This window comes from Lithobates pipiens, unplaced genomic scaffold, assembly GCF_037356315.1.
Source record: "Lithobates pipiens isolate NorthernLeopardFrog02 unplaced genomic scaffold, aLitPip1_a1.2 Scaffold_28, whole genome shotgun sequence".
Lineage (NCBI taxonomy): Eukaryota > Metazoa > Chordata > Amphibia > Anura > Ranidae > Lithobates > Lithobates pipiens.
Genome location: NW_027507789.1, coordinates 174,931,314 through 174,957,540, shown reverse-complemented (window position 1 = coordinate 174,957,540; position 26,227 = coordinate 174,931,314). Strand labels below are relative to the sequence as shown.

Here is a 26,227-nt window from a genome sequence, read left to right as displayed (position 1 = left end):
TGTTATTGTCTGCGTGCCCTGACCGCAGTATACACCGTGATATTCACCTCACCTATATAGCTAGTGGTCCATCTTTAACAATAGAGCTTGCAGTCAGCAGTGTCACTCAGGAGATAGTGCGTGCTGCGTGCCTGCTCTGTACCCAGTACATACCGCTATTATCCACCTACATAGCTGTTCTGTATTTGGGCCCGATTGACATCTGCTGGAGTTATTGGAAGTTGTGTGTGCTTCCAGCACAGCACAGTATACATCTGTATATACCCCTTTAACTCTGCTGTTTTTTTGTTATTGTCTGCGTGCCCTGACCGCAGTATACACCGTGATATTCACCTCACCTATATAGCTAGTGGTCCATCTTTAACAATAGAGCTTGCAGTCAGCAGTGTCACTCAGGAGATAGTGCGTGCTGTGTGCCTGCTCTGTACCCAGTACATACCGCTATTATCCACCTACATAGCTGTTCTGTATTTGGGCCCGATTGACATCTGCTGGAGTTATTGGAAGTTGTGTGTGCTTCCAGCACAGCACAGTATACATCTGTATATACCCCTTTAACTCTGCTGTTTTCTTGTTATTGTCTGCGTGCCCTGACCGCAGTATACACCGTGATATTCACCTCACCTATATAGCTAGTGGTCCATCTTTAACAATAGAGCTTGCAGTCAGCAGTGTCACTCAGGAGATAGTGCGTGCTGTGTGCCTGCTCTGTACCCAGTACATACCGCTATTATCCACCTACATAGCTGTTCTGTATTTGGGCCCGATTGACATCTGCTGGAGTTATTGGAAGTTGTGTGTGCTTCCAGCACAGCACAGTATACATCTGTATATACCCCTTTAACTCTGCTGTTTTCTTGTTATTGTCTGCGTGCCCTGACCGCAGTATACACCGTGATATTCACCTCACCTATATAGCTAGTGGTCCATCTTTAACAATAGAGCTTGCAGTCAGCAGTGTCACTCAGGAGATAGTGCGTGCTGTGTGCCTGCTCTGTACCCAGTACATACCGCTATTATCCACCTACATAGCTGTTCTGTATTTGGGCCCGATTGGCATCTGCTGGAGTTATTGGAAGTTGTGTGTGCTTCCAGCACAGCACAGTATACATCTGTATATACCCCTTTAACTCTGCTGTTCTATAAAAAAGGCATCTGCAGGAGTTAGTGGGTGTTGTGTGCCTCCAGCACAATATAAACTACCCAACTACTGTTTTACCCAACTCCCTTCAGGCCATTACCATGTCTGGAAGGCCAGCAAGGAGAGGCAGACAGGCGCGAGCCGATAAAAGAGGGCAAGCAGGCTCTGTGTCTAGAGACAACAGTGCTGGTCGGGGACGCGGTGCATTGTCATCAGCACGTGGCCATGGGACATGCTTGTCCTTCTTTTCTGCAGCTGGACATGTTGAACCGCAACATGCCAACGACTTGGTAGAGTGGATGACCAAGCCCTCTTCATCCTCCTCATCCTCTCTCACCCAGTCTCAGGGTAGTAGAAAAGCAGCTGCCAACACATCGTCGTCCCTCCTCTCAATGTCATCATCAGTGACTCCTTCCCTAGACCCACCACGTCCTCCTGAGGAGTCTCCTGAACTCTTTGAGCACAGTGTTGGGTACATGCTCCAGGAGGATGCCCAGTGTTTGGTGGGCTCTGATGATGACACTCAGCTAGAGGAAGGCAGTAGCGTGAGCACAGAGAGAGGGGATGCTCAAGAAGGACAGCAATCTGGCAGTAATGTTCCACAAGCTGCAGCATACTGCCAGGTTTGCTACAGCGATGAAGAGGGAGGGGATGATGAGGGCACTGACTCCACGTGGGTGCCTGGAAGGAGGGAGGAGGAGGAGGCACATGTCCAATGAGGCAGGATGCCCTCCGGGGGCCAGCACACCGACTGAATCACACCGCAGAGCTCCGCCTGCGCAGAGCGCTTCCTCTGCGCAGAGCGCTTCCTCTGCGCGTTATTCTAAAAGTTCTTTGGTGTGGGCCTTTTTTGAGACGAGTGCATCAGATCGCACCGCTGCTATTTGCAACATATGTCTCAAGCGTATCTCACGTGGCCAAAACATCAGCCGCTTGGGCACCACATGCTTGACCAGACATATGTTGACCTGCCATGCAGCTCGTTGGCAAGCATACCTCAAAGACCCACACCAAAGAACAAAGCGGACCTCTCCTTGCTCCTCATCAGCTGGCATCTCCAACCCCACTAGACCTTCAGTCCTCTCTGAAACCTGCTCTGAGAGGAATGAAGGTGTAGAATTAGGTGTGTCACAGCCAAGTGCTTCCGGGAACTCTGCTAGTGGTACATCCACGTCCGATTATAGCAGACAAATGTCCCTGCCCCAGCTGCTGGACCGGCGGAAGAAATTTACTCCCAGCCATCCACATGCCCAGCGGTTGAATGCTAGCTTGGCTAAATTGCTAGCACTTCAACTGCTGCCTTTTCAGTTGGTAGATTCGGCCCCCTTCCGTGAGTTTGTACAATGTGCGGTTCCTCAGTGGCAGGTCCCCAAACGCCACTTTTTCTCACGGAAGGCAATTCCGGCTCTCTACCGGCATGTGGAAGGCAATGTCCTTGCCTCGCTGGACAGGGCGGTCAGCGGTAAGGTGCATATTACCGCTGACTCATGGTCCAGCAGGCATGGACAGGGACGTTACCTGTCTTTCACGGCCCATTGGGTCACTCTTCTGGCTGCTGGGAAGGATGCAGGACAAGGTGCAGTAGTATTGGAGGTTGTTCTGCCACCACGCCTCCAAAATGCTACTATTGGTTGTGACACACCTCTCTCCTCCACCCCCTCCTCTTCTTCTTCCTCCACGGCCTCTTCCAGTGCTCTGTCCTCAGAACCAGCGGTGCTCCGTAGGCGTTGCAGGGGCTACGCAAGTACGCAGGCAAAACAATGCCATGCCGTGCTTGCGCTGGTTTGTTTGGGGGACAGGAGCCACACTGGGGCGGATGTTTTGTCAGCTCTGCAGGGGCAGGCCGAGAGGTGGTTGACGCCACGCCAGCTTAAGCCAGGAATGGTGGTTTGCGACAATGGCACCAACCTCCTCTCCGCCCTCCGACAGGGACAACTGACCCATGTGCCCTGTGTAGCTCACGTCCTTAACCTGGTGGTGCAGCGGTTCTTGGGCAGGTACCCCGGCTTACAGGATGTCCTGAAACAGGCCAGGAGAGTCTGTGTGCATTTCCGCCGATCATTTAATGCCTGTGCTCGGCTGGCAGAGCTCCAAAAGGAGTTGAACCTGCCCAAGAACCGCCTTATATGTGACATGCCCACCAGATGGAACTCAACATTGGCCATGCTGCAGCGGCTGCACATGCAGCAGAGGGCCATCAATGAGTACCTGTGCGACTACGGCACCAGGACAGGGTCAGGAGAGCTTGGTTTTTTCTCACCACGCCAGTGGGGCATGATCAGGGATGCATGCACTGTCCTGTCACCGTTTGAGGAGGCCACAAGGATGGTGAGCAGTGACAGTGCATGCATCAGTGACACTATACCTCTTGTCCACCTCTTGGAGCATACGCTGCGTGGAATAATGGACAGGGCACTTGAGGCAGAACAGAGGCAGGAAGAGGAGGACTTCCTTGCCTCTCAAGGCCCCCTTTATCCAGACAGTGTTCCTGCTGTGCCACCCATCACACAGGAAGAGGGTGAGGAGGAGGAAGAGGAGGAGGAGGATGATTGTGTCAGCATGGAGGTGGAGGCTGGCACTCAGCATCAGCAGCAGCAGTCTTATAGGGATGATTTACAGTCCCAAGAAACACGTGGACTTGTACGTGGCTGGGAGGAGGTAGCTGCGGATCATGTTGTCCTTAGTGACCCAGAGGACTCCGGACCGAATGCCTCAGCTAACCTACGCTGCATGGCCTCCCTGATCCTGCAAAGCCTGCGGAAGGATCCTCGTATTCTTCGGATCAAGGAGAGGGACCATTACTGGCTGGCCACTCTCCTTGATCCACGGTACAAGGGTAAGGTTGCCGACCTTATCTTGCCATCGCAGAGGGAGCAGAGGATGAGACATCTCCGGGAGGCCTTGCAGAAAGCTCTGTGCAACGCGTTCCCAGAGACTGGGAGGTCACAAACTCCTGGTCCTGGACAACGTGTTGCTGAGGCATCAGTCAGAAGGAGCGGTGGAGAAGGTGGCCGTCTGACTGATGCGTTCAGACAATTTTTTAGTCCGCAGCCCCAAGGTATGATTGGTTCCAGCACCCATCGCCAGCGTCTAATTTACATGGTGCAGGAATACCTAGGGGCAAGGTCAGACTTGGACACCTTTCCCACTGAAAATCCTCTGGCTTACTGGGTCTTGAGGATGGATCACTGGCCAGAGCTTGCACAGTATGCAATTGAGCTACTGGCCTGTCCTGCATCCAGCGTTCTTTCGGAACGCACCTTCAGTGCTGCTGGTGGCTTCGTTACCGATCACAGGGTGCGCCTGTCCACCGAATCAGTTGATCGACTGACCTTCATCAAGATGAATCAGTCTTGGATCACCCACAGCTACCAAGCACCTGAAGCTGATGTAACCGAATAATTTTTTTGAAATACCACATCCCTTCAAGACTGCCTATGCTGATGCTGAGTGACTGTCCTTTTATGTTGATTGTCTATCGTCTTCCTCCTCCGCTGATATGTTGGAAGAACATTTTTGGTTCTGGGTGATGCCAGCAGCCCAATTTTTCTGCCCCTGTTTAACAGGGGCGTTTAAGTACAATTTTTGATGCAATGCTTTGCAGCAGGGCTAATTCCTGCAATAAAACTAGAGTGTATGGCAGAGGTTGCAGTGTGATGGCACCAGTGCCTAAGGCCCAATTTTTCTGCCCCTGTTTAACAGGGGCGTTTAAGTACAATTTTTGATGCAATGCTTTGCAGCAGGGCTAATTCCTGCAATAAAACTAGAGTGTATGGCAGAGGTTGCAGTGTGATGGCACCAGTGCCTAAGGCCCAATTTTTCTGCCCCTGTTTAACAGGGACATGTAATTACAATTCTTGATATAATATTTCACAGGAGGGCCCCTTCCTGTGCCCACCCAGAGTAACGGTGAGGACTTATAGTGTTGTGGCACCAGCACCACAACCACCAAAGGTCAATTTTTCTACCACTGTTCAACAATGGCATGTAATTACAATTCTTGATATAATCGTTCACAGCAGGGCGCTCCAGCGGCCACCAAGAGTCACTTTGAAGGCTTACAATGTTGTTGCAATGTTGCAACCTTGTTCCGCCATTTCTGCAGAGCATATAGGGCAGGCCCCTACTTTCAAACATCCAATTTACAAACATCTCCTACTTGCAAACGGAAGGAGACAACAGCAAGTGAGATGAAAAAAGATGGACGACAAAACAAATTATACAGGGGTGATAACCCTTCCCTATGTTTTCCAAAAAGCTTAAAGATATTTTTTTTGACTGGAGCTACACTTTAAAAATGTACCGGTTGAAAATGACAAACAGATTCAACTTAACACAACAAACCTACACAGTCCCTGTCTTGTTTGCACCGCCTGTATACTGCTGTTCTGAGTATATAGGGCCTGGGGGCCACACGCATTTCCTTTTTTTAATATGGGTACGGGGTTCCCCTTAATATGCGTACAAGACCCAAATAGGCTGGTAATGGGCAGGGAGGGCTACCCATGCCATTTTTCTGAATGATTTTCAACCATATTGCAGGAACCAGATATAACATTAAAACCGCAAGCAGTTTTAAATGGTGTTATTTCCGTTTAATGTCATTTTGTGCAGGGACTGTTCTAAACACGGGAAACACGTGGCACTTCACAGGCATACTATAGACACCCCCCAGGCACCATATTTAAAGGAATATTTCACTTTTTTTTTCACTTTAATCGTCATTAAAATCAGTGCTCCCGCCAAAACGGTAGTTTTTAAAACTTTTTTTTGTAGTGACCCATGTCCCCTGAGGCAGGAGGCAGATCGCCAAACCCTTTTTAGCACACTATCTTGCATATTAGCCGTTAAAATTAGCACTTTCCAATTCGAACGTTCGAGTCCCATAGACTTCAATGGGGTTCTAACGTTCGTGCCGAACGCGGGGGTCGTTCGCAAGTTCTGGTGCGAACCGAACCGGGGGGTGTTCGGCTCATCCCTATGTGAGAGCACCAAAAGCTGAAAATTGGTCTGGTCAGAAAGGGTGTTTAAGTGCCCAGTAAGCAAGTGGTTAAACACCATGTGTCAATAAATCCTGCACGCGTCACACCAATCAGGCCAACAAGCAGCCTTGTTCAAGACCTTTCTGATTGGGAGAGCCTTTTGTGCTGGTGCTTTTTCCTAACCGCCTATTATGCAAGTACAAATATCTATGGTTTTGATTAAATAAATGTATTACACTATATGCTTTCGGGATTTTTTTATTCTCCACATCTGAGATGAGTAATATCGGGATCCACCAGGAGAAGAGCGGACATAGGGGTTGATTTACTAAGAGGTAAAGAGGCTGTGCTCTCTGCAAAGTGCATTTGCACGACTGTATGCAAGTGCAGTTGTTCCAGAGTTTAGTAAATGAGCAGAAGCCTTGGTGACTTCCATCATCCATTCACGTGCAAGCAAAAATTCAGTTTTTTTTTTGCACCCCGTGTAAATAGCCTGTACTGTAGGAAAATCTGGCCTCGCTGAGAGTCAGGCATGAGTTGAATCCGGGTTAGGGTTGAGTGACTAAAGGAGGCTGGATGACTCCGCAAACAGCTTTTCTGGTTCCTCCTCCTGCCTTCTAGAACCTTGGAGAAGCTTTCAGATGTAGTAGGTGGAAGTTAGGAAGAGCTTCTTGGCATATTTATGAGGGCCCCAGTCAATTACCAGCAAATGGGCTGGCAGTGGGAAGACCACTTCATAAATAGGCATGAGTCATGTCAGCAGGGGCAGTCGGGTGGAAGATGGAGACAAAGTGCTGAGGAGGCTGTCGTGGGCCCTTGAGGGTGCCCCCTAGTCTGATGGGGGGGGGGGGGGGTGACTGACCTCGGGCCTGGGGCTTGGGTGCTGGAGGGACCCTCTACAACACATGGCAGAATCCTTCCTGGTGGCACAGAAGCAAGAAGACAGCATAAGCAGTGAACACATCCAGGAGTTCTCCTGGGAAGTCAGTCAGGTGGGCTGGGGAGTGTTCAGTCTAGGAAGACTGTAGAGAGAGTGTCAGTCTGGAGAAGACTGTGGAGGGCTAGTGAAAGGGGCAGCTGCAGCCAGGCAGGTCAGCAGCACCTGAAGAGGTGGTGCTGGGATCAGTAGTCACAGGAGTGATTATGCTGGACACTGTAATTTTGCTACACACTTAAAGGGACCTTGGGTTCCTGCTTTCTTAGATGCAAACAGTGTGCCAGCTGGAATTCTGCAAACAACTGTGCTGGAGGAAGTAAAACTGTGTATAGGAAATGTTGCCGCTGAAGTTGGTTGAAGTGAAGTGGGCATCCCATAATTCTCCCAATCCCTATACACTTTACTGTATATACCATCAATAAAAAAAAAAATGTCTAGACTGTTTATTGATTCTGAAATGACTGTGAAGATTTGGTGTGCCTGGCTATGGGAAATCCCATTTCACCTGCAGCTCCCTGCCTAGGCCAGTGATAGTGAACCTTGGCACCTTAGAAGTTTTGGAACTACATTTTCCATGATGCTCAAATACACCGCAGAGTGCATGAGCATCATGGGAAATATAGTTCCAAAACATCTGGGGTGCCAAGGTTCGCCATCACTGCCCTACATTTTAATTTTCCCTGCATGTGATTGGGTATTTTTTGCAAAGTGAACCTTTACCTCATTTACTACGCTCTGAAGCAACCGCAACTTGCAAAGTGCACAGCCTATTTGCCTTTAGTAAATCAACCCCACAGTTGCCTGGATGACAGGTTCTACGTCATAACGCTTGTTGGCCTGATTGGGCTGATGAGTGCCAGATTTATTGGCACGTGGTGGAGCATGTTTGATGATCTGGAGGAAGAATTTGAGCACTTCGTTATACTTGCTTATGGAGACGGTGACTGCATTCACATATGCTGTTTTGTCATATATATTGGGCTAGCGGCCACCTTTACTCTTGAACTACATAGTTGGAGATAAAACTGAAAGAAAATTAATAAGAAAATTGTATAATTTATGGCCAGCTGTAAAAGAAAAAATATATATATATATACATTATACTTCTCTGGATGTCATTAAGTGCATCTGACAGCCCTGGGTATCTCCTCATATCAGCACTATCAAATAATGAAAAATAAAAGTCACAGTTGTTGCTTACAATGGTCACAGTCATAAAGGTGTCATGGAGAAGACTGCTATATACTTTGTGTCTGGGAAAGAATTACAGTAGATGTTAACATCTACTGTAACTACAATATGTGCAAAAAAGACATCAGCACAGCGGGATGGGGGTCGCATCTAGTGATTTGCATGTGTATTCAATGTGCTAAATGCAGTATTCCATAGCATCCAATCAATATACTGGGCATCTTTTACTCATTTGGCTTTTTTTGTTTTAATGCAAACCAAAAGGCTTCCTTCTAAAAACGTTTGCTGCTTGTCTGGGTTTAATACTTTGAGTCACTGAGCAGGAACAAGTCTGTAGCGAACAGTCTGATGTCATAGATGGCAGTGGCACTGTTATGTTATAAGTGCTACTGGTATGCCACATGGAGTAGTGAGATGTTAAAGTATGGAAATTTCAAAATGAGAAAGAGAGAGAAAGAGAGAGAAAGAGAGAGAAAGAGAGAGAAAGAGAGAGAAAGAGAGAGAAAGAGAGAGAAAGAGAGAGAAAGAGAGAGAAAGAGAGAGAAAGAGAGAGAAAGAGAGAGAAAGAGAGAAAGAGAGACTTCTTGGGCAAGCCTTTGAGTATCTGCATACGTTTCTTTAATTTCTATTGAGATCTATGTATGTTTTTTATATGTAACAAATTATTTAATTTTTACCAAAATGTATTAACGTGCATCAGTACTGAGATAGTCACCAAAAGTTTTTGTTGGGTTACAGTGTGTTTGGACAACCTCAGCAACTGTCCTCACGCTACTACCCCCCCCCCCCCCTCGTTTTATGAGATGGGTATACATCTGTTTTATATAAGGTAATGTATGCACTTTATTTATGGAGGTACAATGAAAATATTTTTTGGGTTTTCCGGGAGTAATAAATGCTATGGCTTATGAAATCCTGGACTATTGCCAAAGCAAAATATATGAACCTGCAAAAACTTAGAGCAGCCATTCTTTTCCAGGGTTCTGGAATCCTGGGGTTCCTATAAAGGTTACTATGGGTTTCTTGAACTGTGGTATGTTGACCCTCCATATGCTGGTGCTTGCATATTTTCAGATCCAACACCCCTTGACAGATCTTTTAAGTTTCTGTAGGGTGGAATTTTGACCAATACTGTCAAGGAGGCATTCACTCCACTGACCACTAAATTTAGGAGTCATACCTTCCACTGACCCCCAATTAGTTAATTTAAGCAGGGGTTCCCTGAGATGTGAAAACTATTTCAAAGATTTGTCTGTTGTGAGAAGTTGAGAAAGGCTGGCTTAGAGAGTCATCTGATGCTGACCAGCAGACCTGGTGTAGTGAAGTCCATAATTAACAGGACTACAATAAATGGCTTACATTGGTTCTAAAAGAAAAAGGTTTTTTACCTTAATGCATTCTCTGCATTAAAGTAAAACAAAATCCACGAACAGCTCTCTCTAGGGTTAGCTGGCAGAGCTCCAAGGACTACGTCTCTGTTCTCTGGAACTGCAGGAGTGTTCTAGAATGTATAAATATAAGTTTTTCTGATGAGTTTTTCCTTCAGATTTACCAAAACCATATAATATGAGGTCAAACCTTAGAAGTTTCAATTTGTATGCAATCAGGCAGGCCCTTGCACTACATGGTTTTGGTAAACCTGAAGGAAAAACTCAGCAGAAAAACTGATAGTGTGTATGGGGCTTTAGAGGATGGAGGAGCAGCCTGAAAATATATGGAGTCTCCTCCAATTACTGGGTGAGGATGGCCCAGAAGGTGGAGAGATGGACCATAAATATTCAGAAGCCTGGCCATGTGGTATGCATGGTCCAGTTGCCAGGAAGAGACCCCTCTGCTAGGGGGCTCTGCCCCTGGGCAAAAGGAAGGAGCCAGAAAGAGAGAGAGGTCAGGAGCCACTGAAAACTCATATCCCTTCTAGCCACAGCTAGGCTTAGATCCTGGAAGCCAAGGCCAGGACTTGTTCAGCAGGAGGTCTGTGCAGAAGTCACTTGAGCCTCAGGATTCATCTAAGGGACAAACTTCAACCACTACACCCGAGCCTGATAGAGGAGGAGCAGCCAGGTGCAATACCCAGCTTGTGTACTATTAAATGGGACAGCTTAGAGACACTTAAAGCCAGTACAGCTACCCTACACCTCTTGCTTGATCTAAAGAGCAGTTTAGCATTTTCTATGAAGAGAGCATCTGCATTCAGTTTTGCAATATTGTTTGCTATCAGTTTATCCTATGGGAGGACAGCAAAGTGTCTTTTAGCAGACAAAAATGAGCAAGTCCTTGTTTTTTGCATTTAAATTACAGTTCTGGGCATCCCATACCTTCCCATCCTTCTCCAAGTTCATCCCCTAATAAACAAAACAAACACCCTGGATTGGTTCTTGCCTACCGAGTGAATGTTGGAAAATTCCTGTCGTCTGTGGCCTGTGCATGTGAGGGAGGACCCAAAAATCCAGCGTCCCTTGCGGGGGGTAGCGATATATATCTATGGCTTCAACCAATGCCTGTAATTCTCAGTTTCGCTGTATAGCTTGGTCTGCACTCTGCAAACATATGTGGAAAAAAAAGAGAATGTCATGTAGAAAAATAAAAAATGTAATTTAATTTAAATTAATAATTTAATCTATCAAAATATGTAAATAGAATAATCACCCATTTCTATAATAGTTAAATTGACTACCCTTACCAGCCCATAGGCAACAGTTATGACCTCCCATTTAGAATACCTTTTATTGAGGCCACGGTGCAATACTGCTAATATATATATATATATATATATATATATTTTTTTTTTTTTTTTATTGAACTGCTATATTTATTTACAATCTGTAACTTGCGCAATACATACAGCAGATAATGATCTGTCACTTTGTGCACGACTACTGTGTTTTTTTCTGGAGTGGAATGTATGTTTTTTTAATATACCTTGTACCAAGTTGGTAAATGTATTGAATATTTGTAATACGATTATATAAATAAGGAATTAACCACATGCCGACCGGCGCACGCTAATATACGTCAGCAGAATGGCACGGACAGGCAAATGGGCGTACAGGTACGTCCCTTTAAATTTGCCGCCATGCCATCGCGTGAGCGCCGCTGGCATCGAGACCTCCGTGAGTCCAATCACGGGTCCCGAGGACTCGATCGCCATGGGGATACCCGCAATCGTCTCAGGGGAAGGAAGAACGGGGTGATGCTAATGTAAACAAGCATCTCCCTGTTCTGCCTAGTGACAGTGTCACTGATCTCTGCTCCCTGTGACGCTTTGCCTGTGATCATAGCCATCTGATTACAGCTGAGGTCACAGCCATTTACAGGCGCACTGACCACCCATGTGTCATTTCTAAAGTGCCACTTAGAAACAGCATCTCAGAAATACACATCCACCACTTTGCTGTTTCTAAATGTACAGCAGCAGTGAAGTAGTTAAAAAGCAGTTCTTGAGCGTTGGTGTTAAATGACTTTGCCTAGACAGGAGATAATTTCATCAGTTTGCTCCAGGCAAGTCTCTCCCATAAAAAGTATAACAATAGATAACAATACTTTGCAACATTCCAAATGCCTGGAATTCACAACTGATTCACATCTAATTCACTGCCAACCAATGTTCACAAATTAATACACTTCACTTGTGACTCTTACAACTAAATAGCTGGGACCTGAGCTTCAAAGGGATGGCCTTAGCCTTTCTGATGAATCTAAACCCAACCTCTCTTATCCCATCTATCCCTAAAATCTCATGTTTGTTGGGATACCCCTTCTTCTCAGTTTTTACCTTTAGCCAGCAACTATAAAAGTTTGGGAGCACCTATTGGTGAAACTTTGTAGTACAACCATAAGCAGAAACAATGTTTTTTTTTACTCTACAAATCACTTCTCTTCTATACAAGGGGGTTGTGGGGGGCCCGATATAACATCTGTGTCTTCCCCATTACTTGGAAGCCTCTGAATAGTACCAATTCAAGCCTCAGCATCCCTAATACACAAACCGTACATAAATATCCACAAATGCTGGACAAGATGTAGGAATAGATGACCACTAACTAAAAAATACATTTTTTCCATGCTTGTAAAGCCTTGTACACACACAATTGGATTTACTTTTGTCCAAAGGCGTGTGCTTGGATTTTCTCTTGCAAACAAACGGAACACAATTGTCGGCTACACAAACGCAGTGACGTACTAGACATACTACGAGCCGAAAAAGAGGAAGTTCAATTGTTAGACGTCACCCTTTTTTTGCTCCTTCTGCTAATTTCATGTTAGTAGAAGTTTGCCAAGTGTTGATTCACGCTTTTTTCATTTCACACTTTTCAGTTAGTTTTTAAATGGTTGTTTGTTCAACTAACCATGTTGCGGAATCGGAGCAGATAATGTGTTTTTTATTATTGGCCTTGGAGTTATTGCTTTGACCCAAGCCCAGTACAGGAACAGGATGAGGAGGATTTCTTGGACCAAAAATTGGTTTCTTTATTAAATTGTGACCAATTGTGTCTTATGCCTTTGCTGTGGGAGCTCCAGGAGAATAATCAGGATGTTTTTTGGAATGATCTCTGGATGACTAACCCCTGTTTTCACCATCTCTTGCCATTGTTGACCCCCTATATTAAGAAGCAGGACACATGCATGAGGCTTTTATTAAATTTTTTGGTTGAATAATGATTTGATATGTTATAATTTTCTATATTTTTGGATGCATAGAATACACTTTTTGGTTAAGTTCTATTGGCAGATAGCATGTCTAATTTTATTTGTTTTCTTTTTTTAATGCACAATAAACAAATTGTGGTGAGTAATACTTGGCTATGTGTCTTACTCCAAACGACAGTTTGAGAGTAGGCTGTTACATTTAAAAAAAATACAAAAATGTCAAATTGACAAGGGACAACAACATAGTTGCATCTTTGATCTTGAAAACTACGGGATAATGGTGTTGTGGTAACTTGCATCAAAATTTTTTTTAAAAGATAAAACACACACACACACACACACACACACACACGTATAATAATATTATTGTTGATATCACTAGAAAAAAAAAATGCCTTTGAAAACTTGTTTTCAATATCACCAACAAAGCAGCTTCATTATTAACCCATTAAATAAAGGAGAATTGTGCGCTGCATTTCAAGATTTCATAATTTGCCACGTCACGAATGTTAATTCTGCATTAAGAACGCTAGTTTACATGACCGACCGCTTCTGGCTCGTCCTTGCTTCCGAGCATGCGCTTTTGTACCTTCGACTTTTGTCTGATGGACTTGTGTACACATGCTTGGAAAATCTGACAACAAACATTTGTCCATGGGAAATTGTAAAGCCTGCCATCCAACATTTGTCCACGGAAAGTCCGACAGCAACTGTCCGATGGAGCGTACAAACGGCCAGAGTTTCCAGCAACAGCCGGTCATCACACATTTCCCCATCGGAAAATCTGATCGCGTGTATGAGGCTTAAGAGGTCCCAGCTTGAACTGGGAAAGGTAGGCACAGGCCAGTGGGTCGGGGATAATAGCATAATCCTTCCCGTTTTCTTAAGAGCCAAGAGACTAGGGTGTAGCACTAAAAACAGAAAGAGTCTGCATGGCTGCATTCTCAAACAATATTCCCCCAAAAATGACCTTTATTATACAAACACATTAAATGTACGACAAATATGCAGGCACGGGAGGGAAGAAGGTTAACGCGTTTTGCATTTTAACAGTGCTTTCTCAAAACCTGACTGGCAGACATGCTCGCCTAAATACCATATCAGCTGACAGTTCAGATGTGCTCAATCAGCGGGGCTGCCAGCTCCTCCTCACATGTTCATATTATTAACAAAGAATGCAATTAGAAAATTTGAGGGTTCGTCAAAAAGTTTCTACACTTTTTGTTTACTCTTTTTATTGAGAATTTAAAAAACAAATTAAATCACTTTTCTACATAGTCACCTTCCTTTGCGATGCCGTTTTCCAACCATCATTGGAATTTTAATGCCATCAGCAAGGCTCCTCCCGCCCTCCCCTTTTCCAACAAAAATATAAAAAGTGCGGAAATGTTTTGAAGAGCCCTCGTATATGAAAACACGAATAAAAACAGAACAAAACCAATACAAATAAATATGGTAAAAGCACATGGTACAAAAAACCCTGGAATAAGATTCTGGTAGTGCATGTCTTATTAATTCCAAATCATCATAAACTATAAATCAGCAAAAGACAAAAACAAATATAATCTTAATAAAGTGTAAAATCCCATTTAAAATTAACCCCTTGGCGCTGATGCAACACATATATATGTTACTGGACTAGGCTTTTTTTCCTGGGGCCGCATATATGCATATCACCCTTTGTTCTGGGAGCGTGCCACACAGCATGCGTCCAGCACAGGGACTCACCAAGAGCCCCAGTCCCTGTACTAACAATCGGGACCCAGAACTCTTGATTCCGGGTCACCTGATCCCTTTGCTAGTCTCCGATTGGCTACCACAGTGATCAGTCGCTATGAAGTCTGCCCCTGTGTCTCTCTCTCTCTCTTTGTGTGTGAATGATTGTATCTTTCTCTCCTTGCAGAGAGAGAGAGAAAAAAAAAAAAAAAGCGTGTGTAAAAAATAAATAATAATAAAAAAAAAAAAAGTAAAAATAAAGGAAAGAATACCTAGATCAAGGTTTGATCTAGGTCAGTGCCAGGGTTAGTGGTTGGGTCAAGTAAGGGTCAAAAGGTCAAGGCCAGGGTCAAAAGGCAGGATTTATTTTTTTGTGCATCAGTTTATTTATTTATAATAAATAATAATAAACAACAATACAAAAAAAAAAATAATAAAAAAAAAACCCCCGGAGATCCCCATTGTCATTTACCACCAAATAAAAGCCCACTTGGTCCTGAAAACAATGTAGTGTAATCCACCTGGATTCACCAAGTAGTTGTGATGATATGTACAGTTTTACTAATACATGACAAAGTTGCAAAGTCGAGCTTAGGCATTAAGATTTGTTTTAGCCTTAGGCATGAAGGGGTTAAGACCTGCTGGGATTCTCTTTTGAATATGAAATATCCCAAATTCTTCACATTTACAAAGAAGTCTAAATGTGTCACCTACCCATCTAAGCCCTTGTACACACAGTCGGAGAATCTGTCGGAATGAGTCTTATCGGACCGTGTTGTCAGATAATCCGACTGTGTGTGGTATGAATCGGACTGATTCCTTTCGAATCTCCGTCCGACCCAATTTTCCAACATGTTGGAAATATTTCCCGACCAACTGGGCCGGACGGACCTAATCCGATCATGTGTAGAGCATTTTCATCGGACCAAGTGCCATGCATGCTCAGATCAAATTCCTACATCAAAGCTATTGGCTACTAGCCTGAATGTAGTCCCATCGTAACAAAATTACGTCATCACGTTCTGAAAGATCGGATTTTTCGCCAACTTGGCCCGACCGTGTGTATGCAACAGTTTCGGACACAATCCGTTGGACAAAATCCGACGGATTTGGTTGGCAAAATCTCCGACCGTGTGTACGTGGGCTAAGAGCTCTCACCCTTTCTGTTCCTGTATCTGTAAGGCTGTGGGGTCACCTCCATGCACATTACTAAATTGCGATATTTGTACCATGTTTCCTTTCAATATTATACATGTGATCATGGAGGCGATTGCGCAGTCTCCGAGTTGTCCTACTGACATATTGGATGGTGTATATCTTGCAGGTAATGAAGTTGATCACATTCCTTGTCTTGCAATTAAAAAGATCTAATTTCCAATTCTCGGTTATTCGCAGTGGATTTAAATCTTTCACCCTTGCTAATATAAGGGCAACAAGGACAGTTGTCAACACCACATTTAAAATTACCAGCAAAATTCAAACATGTTCTTTTCTGTGATCTACTAAAATTAAAAAAAAAAAAATCACTGTGCGACAGATATTTACTCACCCACATCGGGGCCCGACGTGGAACTAAAACCTCTAGAAAGAATTTGGGCATAGACTTCATCTTCATAAAAGTATTGGAATGAAACGCTCCACCATTTAAAAAAAAGAATTGTATTCTAAAATATAGGAGGTGGAAAAAACTGGAATGTTATCAAGATCAGTCTTGTGAGGACCCTCATGTAATAGGTGGCTCCTTTAGCAATACCCATTGCTCTCTAATGTCAATATCTATTGCTCTCTGTAATGTCTTCTCCCCGTTGACAAAATCTATTGCACATCTCTGTAGTCTCTCTATTGATGTCTCCCTCCTCTTTGCAAATTCTACATAATCGAAGATATTGTCCAATGAGTATCTCCCCCGAGTCACATGACCAGGATACCCGGAGTCTGCACGTAAAATAGTATTGCTGGAGAGAGGCTTCCTATAGAGACTAGAGATGATGTGTCCCTCTTTGCCCTGAAGAGTAACATCTTATGCCCCGTACACATGATCGGACTTTCCGACAACAAAAGCGTGGATTTTTGTTCGAAGGATGTTGGCTCCAACTTGTCTTGCATACACAAGGTCACACAAATGTTGGCCAACAATTACGAACATAGTGATGTACAAGGTGTATGCGATATCTCCATTACGAACACTAGTTATATCTCCGGCTCGTACTTGATTCCGAGCATGCAAGGACTTTTGTACGATGGACCTGTGTACACACGATCGAAAAGTCCGACAACAAACATTTGTTGGGGGCAATTTGAGAACCTGCTAGCCAACATTTGTTGGCGGAAAGTCAGACAACAAAAAATATTCAATGCAGCATAAACATGGTTGGGCTTTCCGCCAACAAGCTCACATCCAACATTTGTTGTCGGAAAATCAGATCGTGTGTACGGGGCATAAGGGAATGGTATCATAATCCATCTGTCCGGGGAACTTCAGATTCAAATGATTATCCTTTAAATAATGTAAACAATCCTCCAAAGCGCCCCATAGCCCCTGAACGGATGAAGAGCAGATCATCAATGTAGTGGCGATAAAACTTAATAGAAGCTATAAAAAGATTTGAACCTCCAAACATGCGGACCCTCTCCCACCAACCCATGTAAAGGTTGGTGAGAGAGGTTGAAAACTGGGCTCCCATAGCAGCCCCAGACCTCTGGAGGTAAAAATTACCTTGAAATGAAAATAAATTGTGTGTGAGCAGGTACTCAAGACACTCCAAAATGTTATGGGTAGAGGAATAACCACTTTGATGGGCCAGAAAAAACCCTAGTGCTGCCAAACGCAACCTGTGTGGTATAGATAGTACACACTGGACATATCACATGTTATCCATCTGTCCCCTTCCTCCCAAACCATTTCCTGACACCTAGGAAGCAACTGCTTTGTATCTCTTAAGTAGCTAGGTAATTATTTCACTAATGATTGGAGTTGACAATCAACCTGGTTTGGTTCGCGCAAGAAGATGCGAACAGGCAAAAAGTTCTATCGAACATGCAAACCCTATTAAAGTCTATGGGACACAAACATGAAAAATCAAAAGTGCTCATTTTAAAAGGCGTATATGCTATTCCTCCCTGTGAATTGTCTGCCTTTTTCTCAAGGCCTACTTTTTAGTATTCCCTATTTTTATGAATTGTTCAAATAAATGTAATTTTTTTTAAGCTCTTTTTGTATATGTCTCATGTTGTGCCCTTAAAGTCCATCATTATTTGTAGGGATCTCTATATGGGATCACCCTATCACTTTTGGTCTATGACCAATTATAGTGATCACATGCTAATATAAACAAAACTGTCATGAATGGCTTCCATTCATGATAGATTTCTTACTATTGTGATCGATCACATATTACAAGGCCATTCACAGCGGTCTTGTACCATGTGATAGCTGTAGACCATAGGTCATCAACCCTGTCCTCAGGGCCCACTAACAGGCCAGGTTTGCAAGATAACTGAAATACATCACAGGTTATATCATTTTCTGCTCAACGATTGCAGGATTCTAGTCTGCATCTCCCCAAGTTAATAGATAAATCCTGGCCTGTTAGTGGGCCCTGAGGACAGGGTTGATGACCACTGCTATAGACAATCACAGCATCACAATAGTAAGCAAGCGGTCACAAATACAAACTATTCATGACATTTAAAATATTGCTTATAACAGTGAGTACCACTGGCCCTTCAGGTCTGGTATGGATTTTAAGGGGAACCCGTGACAAAATTTTTAAAAAATGGAGTGGGGGTCCCCCACAAATCCATACCAAACCCTTATCCAAGCACACAACCTGGCAGACCGCAGGAAAAGAGAGGGGGACAGGAGAGCACCCCCTCCTGAACTGTACCAGGCCACATGCCCTCAACATGGGGAGGGTGCTTTGGGGTGGGGAACTGCCACCTGCGAGGACGCGTCATACGGCGGGTGCCTCCCATGGAGGTAGATCAATGGCCGCAGATCAATGGCGGCTTGCGTGTTTTTATTTTATTTAGGTCCGTCGGCGGAGTGAGAGAAGAATATGAATGGACTTTGTGGGACATTTTTATTTTTTAATAAAAGGACTTGTCCCAAAGTGTGTCTTAGGGGTTTTTTTTTTGGTGGAATGGTATGGGTACAATGTACCCGTTAATATTTCAAATAGGGGGCGGGATCTGGGGGTCCCCTTGTTAAAGGGGGCTTCCAGATTCTGATAAGCCTCCTGCCCGCAGACCCCCACAACCACCGGGCAAGGGTTTTGGGGATGAGGTCCTTGTCCCCATCAACATGGGGACAAGATGTTTTGGGGGGGCTACCGCAAAGCACCCTCCCCTTGTTGAGGACATGTGGCCTGGTACGGTTCAGGAGGGCAGCCGCTCTCTTGCCCCCCCTTTTCCTGCGCCCTGCCAGGTTGCGTGCTCGGATAAGGGTCTGGTATGGATTTTGAGAAGGACCCCTATGACATTTAAAAAATAAATAAAAATTTGACACAGGGTTCCCCTTAATAACCATACTAGACCTGAAGGGCCTGGTATGGAATTTGGGGGGACACCCACGCAATTATTTTTGGTTTGACGTTCCCCTTAATTTTCATAACAGACCCAAAGGGCCTGGTAATGGACTGTGGGGATCCCATGCCATTTTTTCAATGACTTATCTGTACTGCCGGAACCGACAACTCATTATAGTCACTAGTGCTTTTAAATGACTTTTTCCCCCCTTCAGAAAGGTAATTTTGTGCAGGGACTGTTCTAAACACCATGGGAAAAATGTGCCACTTTACAGGCATACTATAGACACCCCCCAGGTACGAAATTTAAAGGAATGTTTCACTAAGCATTATTAAAATCACTGCTCCCGAAAGAGTTTGGCCCATCCTTAGAGAAGAGGGCAGAGTCAGCATCAGAAAAATCCCATCCTGTCAGATATATACAAAAATCAAGAAACACCTACGCCTAACCAAAAAAAGAATAATGATATTAACAAATTCCTGTAGTGTCTATGTGTTGTTGCTGCTTACTACTGTCATGGGTTCAAAAGTATTAATGTACCTATAATCAGTATAGTGCAAATCTCTGCTTCAATACATACAGTATCTCACAAAAGTAAGTACACCCCTCACAGTTTTGTAAATATTTTATATCTTTTCATGTGACAACACTGAAGAAATTACACTTTGCTACGATGTAAAGTAGTGAGTATACGGCTTTTATAACAGTGTACATTTTCTGTCCCCTCAATATAACTCATCACACAATAATAATGTGTCAATAATGTCTAAACCGCTGGCAACAAAAGTTAGCACACCCCTAAGAGAAAATGTCAATATTTTGTGTGGCCACCATTATTTTCCAGCACTGCCTTAACCCTCTTGGGCATGGCATTCACCAGAGCTTTACAGGTTGCCACTGGAGTCCTCTTCCACTCCATGATGACATCACGGACCTGGTGGATATTAGAGACCTTGCAATCCTCATACCGTTTGAGGATGCCCCACGGATGCTCAATAGGGTTTAGGTCTGGAGACATGCTTGGTCAGGCCATCACTTTTATCCTTAGCTTCTTTAGCAAGGCAATGGTCATCTTGGAGGTGTGTTTGGGGTCATTATGTTTGAATACTCCCCTGCGGCCCAGTCTCCGAAGGGAGGGGGATCATGCTCTGTGTCAGGTCACCTTGAGGCGAGGTGACAGGTGCACACCGTACGGATCCGGAGTGCACCGCAAGGTTGTGGACCCTACGGCTGACTGCTGCAGACAGGGGACAGATCCCACTGGGGATAGAGCGTGAGATTCCCTGGGGCGCGGAGTCCAAGAGCCAGCAGGTGTTCACCAGAGCCTCCAGTGGTAAGGATGGACTTGGCTGCAACTGGCTCCAGGTCGCGACCCCCAGGGTCCCCCAGCTCACACCCACAGTAGGCAACAGGAGAATAGGGATGGTGAGGAACAAAGCCAAGGTCGGGGCCACAAGCAGACAAGCATAGTCGGGTACACGCCAAAAGGTCAGGGTCACAGGCAAGCAGGGATAGTCAAGACACGCCAAAGTCGGTAACGGAAACCAGTAGCAGAGCACACGGCAGGAAACAGGAAGCTGATACACAATGGTTGATCAGCACTGAGGCCTGCAGTGCACAGGTTAATATAGGGCTCCCTGATAGGGCTTGGGGTGGAGCCATGCCTAGAGGAGAGGTTATAAAAACCCCCAGGTGGAAGTGGCTGGCTTCTTAGTCTGAAGACATGGGGGAAGGTAAGCAAACACAGGAAGATCACTGCATAACCATGACACTCTGCTTCAGTATGTCACAGTGCATGTTGGTACTCATGGTTCCCTCAATCAGCTGTAGCTTCCCAGTGCCGGCAGCATTCATGCAGCCCGAGACCGTGACACTCCCACCACCATGCTTGACTGTAGGCAAGACACACTCGTCTTTGTGCTCCTCAAATGGTTGCTACCACACATAATATACACCACCTGAACCAAATAAGTTCAACTTAGTCTAAGCATACCACAGGACTTGGTTACAGTAATCCATGGTCTTAGTCTGCTTGTCTTCAAATAGTTTTTGGGCCTTCTTGTGCATCATCTTTAAAAGATACTTCCTTCTGGGATGACAGCCATGCAGACCAATTTGATGCAGTGTGCAGCGTTTGGTCTGAGCACTAACAGGCTGACCCCCCCAACCCCCCTTCCCTTCAACCTCAACTGTATGAGTGCTGCCAGCATTGCTGCAATTTCCCAAAGACAACCCCTGGATATGATGCGGAGAACGTACACTCAACTTCTTTGGTCAAGCATGGCGAGGCCTGTTCTGAGTGGAACCTGTCCTTTTAAACCTCTGTATGGTCTTGGCCACCGTGCTGCAGCTCAGTTTCAGGGTCTTGGCAATCTTCTTATAACCTTGGCCATGTTTATGTAGAGCAACAATTATTTTTCCCCCCAAATCCTCAGAGTTTTTTTGCGATGAGGTGCTATATTGAACTTCCAGTGACCAGTATGAGAGAGAGTGATAACACCAAATGTAACACTCCTGTCCCTTATTCACACCTGAGACCTTGTAACACTAACGAGTAACATGACACTGGGGAGGGAAAATGGCTAATTGGGCCCAATTTGGACATTTTCACTTAGGGGCTACTCACTTTTTTTGCTAGAGTTTTAGACATTAATGGCTGTGTGTCGAGTTATTTTGAGGGGACAGCAAATTTACACTGTTATACAAGCTGTACACTCAATACTTTACATTGTAGCAAAGTGTCATTTCTTCAGTGTTGTCACATAAAAAGATATAATAAAATTATTACAAAAATGTGAGGGGTGTACTCACTTTTGTGAGATACTGTACATTTAGACAACACCACCTTACCTATAGGGCGAGTATTACATCTTTTACTGGTGGGATTCCCATTTTACATATTTCTGGGGGCCCGTACATGTGCATTCTTGTGCCATTTTTGAAGGAAGAAGAATGCAGACTATGACCCGAAGAGCACCATCCCTACAGTCAAGCATGGAGGCGTTTCTCTGCTAAAAGGTACAAGCCAACACTGCCGCATTGAGGAGCCAAGAGGACAGGGCTATGTATTGTAAAATCTTGGATGAGAACCTTCTTTGTTCAGCCAGAACACTGAAGATGGGTCGTGGATGGGTCTTCCAGCGTGACAATGGCCCAAAACATACCGCCGAGGCAGCAAAGGAGTGACTCAAGAAGAAGCACATTAAGGTCATGGAGTGGCCTAGCCAATCTCCAGACCTTAATCCTATAAAAAAAAAAATTATGGAGGAAGCTGAAACTTTGATTTGCCAAGCAACAGCCAAGAAACCTTAAGGATTTAGAGAAGATCTGTATAGAAGAGTGGACCAAAATCCCTCTCGAGATGTGTGCAAACCTGGTAATCAACTACAAAAAATGTGTTACCTCTGTGCTGCCCAACAAAGGTTTCTTCACCAAGTACTAAGTCATGTTTTCAGGTTTTGCTTGGGGATCAAAATACTTATTTTGCTCAGTGAACTGCAACTCATTTTTTAACATTGGCATCATGTGCGTTTTCTGGATCTTTGGTTGATATTCTGTAGCTACCACTTAAAAATACACAGATGAAAAAAAAATTATAGACCCTTAATGTCTTTTCTAAGTGGGCAAACTTACAAAATCTGCATGGGATCAAATATTTATTTTCCCCGCTGTATCTGTAGTAGAGAAAACGAATATGACCAACCTGGCTCTATCTCACAGGGCTTTGTAAATCAAGCCATACTATATAACTGTTCTTCACCGTTTGCCAGGTTTTCAACTTTTCATATGAATTATTTTTATATTTAAAGTGCAAAATATGTAAACATACATTTCAAAAAACATTTTAAATAGAAAAGTATTACCATCTCTCCTTCTCTTTAGGGTCACAGGAATATATTTACTTTTATTCTCTTGTAATCCAGAGTCAGTTAATAGCAGGCAATTGTTCACTATGGGGACGCCAGAGTTGCGCCAGATTGAGGAAGGATCCTGATAATATTGTAAAGATCCACATTGACATCTGGCTCTACCTTTCATCCCACAGCTGTAAGCTGAAGGCAGCTGCACCACCTACTCCTCAGCCTAGTGTCCCAGTAAGCTCTGGAGGAGCAGAATGGACAGCGGTCACTGACTCTTCTGCCTATGCACGTTTCACATCCCATAGTCTAGGTTGCTATGTTCCTAGATACCGTGGGACCATGAAGAATAAAAATAGCCACACTAACAAGTCAGATCACAGCAAAAATATTTGGAGTCTGAGAGCAACAGAAGCCAGCTTTTTTTGAGTTAAAAGTACATATTTGAATAGAATATACACTATATTACCAAAAGTATTGGGACACCTGCCTTTACATGAACTTTAATGGTATCCTAGTCCGTAGGATTCAATATTGAGTCCTCGCCCGGGGCTTCCACGCGCACCGCTGCGGCCCACCCTTAGAACATCTTCACCTCTTCTAGAAAAGCTATCCACAAGGTTTAGGAATGTGTCTATGGGAACGTTTGACCATTCTTCCAGAAGTCCATCTGTGAGGTCAGGCACTGATGTGGACAAGTTGGCCTGGCTTGCAGTCTCCGCTTTAATTCATCCCAAAGGTGTTCTGTTCCTTTGAGGTTAGGACTTTGTGCAGGCCAGTCAAGTTCCTCCACCCCAAACTCGCTCATCCATGTCTTTATGGACCTTGTTTGTGCAATGTTGAACAGGAAGGGGCCATCTCCAAGTTGTTCCCACAAAGTTGGGAGCACGAAATGGTCCAAAATGCTTTGGTATGCCGACGCCTTAAGAGTTCCCTTCACTAGAATTAAGGGGCCAAGCCCAACCCCTGAAAAACAAGTCCACGCCATAATCCCCCTCCACCAAATGATTTGGACCAGTGCACAAAGCCTGGGCTATAAAGACATGGGTGAGGGAGTTTGGGGTGGAGAAACTTGACTGGCTTGCACACTGACCTCAATTTGAAAGAACATCTTTGAGATGAATTAGAGTAGAGACTGCGAGCTACGCTAACTTGTCCACATCAGTGCCTGACCTCACAGATGGACTTCTGGAAGAATGGTCAAACATTCCCATAGACACATTCCTAAACCTTGTGGACAGCCTTCCCAAAAGAGTTGAAGCTGTTATAGCTGCGTGGGCCAACCCAATATTGAACCCTACGGACTAAGACTGGGATGCCATTAAAGTTCATGTGTGTGTAAAGGCAGGTATCCCAATACTTTTGGTAATATAGTGTATATTCTATTCAAGTACCGTATGTACTCTTAACTCAAAAAAAGTGCCTTCTGTTGCTCTCAGCCTCCACCAAATGTTTTTGCCGTGATCTGACTTCTGTTAGAGTGTGGCTATGTTTATTCTTTATGGTCCCACTGTATGTAGGAACATAGCAACCTTCTTTTGCCACGTTCTTACACACACACACACACATACATTTTTTAAACAGTTTATTGTCACTTTGACCCTTAATCTGATCTAACACCTAATGTGCCATCTAACCATTTCACTTCACAAAGCCTAGTACACACCAACTGTCAGATCAGGTTGGAGCCGCTATACCAACAATCCAAAGTTATTACTGCGGTCTCCCCTGCTTTTCTATTGTGTTCTGACAGAGGGACACCCCCCCCCCCCCCCAACACTCTGGTCATCACTCTCAGTCATTGAGTTAGAGCACTGATCGGGAGCCAGTCATCAGACCCTTTGACTGACTTCTGTCGGACCAGCTGCCATACACACGGGCCGAATGTTGGACTTTTATTGAGCGAGCCAATGTTGCCTGACATTTGACCCGTGTGTACTAGGCTTAACCCTAACCTTTAAGAGATACCGTCACCTTGCAAGGATCCACTTAGCTGCCAGCTTGACAACTGACCCTACCTTTCAGGCCATAGCCGAGAAACAGGGCCCTCCTTCTTACCCTGGCATTCCAGTGAGGTCTGGAGAAGAAGAGTTGACAGTTGTACCTACAAGCAGACCTGAGTGCTCATCATTTGATCACTCAAAGGTGGCATGGGACAGCTTCAGTGCGACACTGATGCTACAAAGAGGAGAGTATGTCATTTTTTTTTTTTTCCTTTTTAACTGAGCCCAAACTTCTCCTTTAACAGACATAAGACAAAAACAAATTGATCTGACTCTTAACAACAGGCTCTGGTGGATGGGGATTTCTAGAGTCAAATGCTGTGGTCATGTCCCAAGCGTCTATTATCCCAACATTAAGTCCACTAAAGATGTTCTTTAATAAGAGGTACTGAATATAACCATGGAAATTACTGAATCGCTCAACATCTTGCTCAAACTCCCTGGTATTCTCAGACTTTATGATAACCTTTGTATCCGGACTTCGTAAAAGCAAGTTCTCTATGGCACTTCGTATGCTGAGAAGTCTTTTGATGAAAAGGGGCAAGGGAAAGGGTCGGAAGTGCTGTCCTACACCTATCACAACAATTGTGTTGGAGCCACCAGCAAGCCGGTCGAGTTCATTGCTGATGTAGGCGTGATCTCTCACATTGTAGAAGTTTGGAGCTACAAACGGATGTCCATGTTTCTTCCATTGAATGTAGATATTGTTTTGCAAGTCGTATGCCATATGGGTCTTGTGCCAACCAGGTCTGTGGGTGTCAAAAAATTTCAGATCTGAAAGATATTAAAAAGGCAATTTATTTTTTTATTTTTTTAACAGACTTTGGCAAAAATACACCAAAATGATATAGTTTTAGAATTCTCATTAAAGCAGAGTTCCACCCAAAAATAGAACTTCTGCTTTAAGGAAGGTGACCCCCTGACATGGCACATTTGGCATGTCATTTTTTTTTGAAGGGGGAGCCAGGACCCTCCCAGCTCCCATTTCCTCCCAGTGCACCGGAAGGGAGATCACCTCTCCCACTTTCCTCTCGGCAATCTGGGACACGTCACATGTCCCAGATGATTGCCCGGCTAGTCACGGCACGAGGGGGGCCAGCTCTGGAGCCCCAGCCGGACGGCCTTTTACAATGCCGGCGCCACAGAGGGGGGGGGGGGGGGGTGAGAGACAAACAGGGCTTCGTGTGCCCACAGCGCTGGACCCTGGGACAGGCAAGTATCAGACT

The 26,227-nt window shown here is 44.6% G+C and overlaps 2 protein-coding genes across 4 annotated transcripts in view; both read right to left on the bottom strand.

The window, feature by feature from the left end:
* Positions 1-26,227, bottom strand: part of LOC143935837 (NXPE family member 4-like) — a 101,117-nt gene that overhangs the window by 21,588 nt on the left and 53,302 nt on the right. For 2 of the 3 annotated variants that reach the window (XM_077459959.1, XM_077459957.1), the window contains one exon: positions 10,635-10,788. In XM_077459959.1, coding sequence (XP_077316085.1) covers positions 10,635-10,677 — 43 coding nt within the window. In that variant the 5' untranslated portion in view covers positions 10,678-10,788. Of the gene's footprint in view, positions 1-10,634; positions 10,789-25,647; positions 25,774-26,227 lie in introns of those variants that run through there. The other variant, XM_077459958.1, reaches the window with a different exon arrangement.
* LOC143935838 (NXPE family member 2-like) overlaps positions 24,445-26,227 on the bottom strand; it is a 40,449-nt gene continuing 38,666 nt past the window's right edge. Inside the window, exon 5 of the mRNA XM_077459961.1 lies at positions 24,445-25,775. Coding sequence (XP_077316087.1) covers positions 25,240-25,775 — 536 coding nt within the window. The 3' untranslated portion in view covers positions 24,445-25,239. The remainder of the gene's footprint in view (positions 25,776-26,227) is intronic.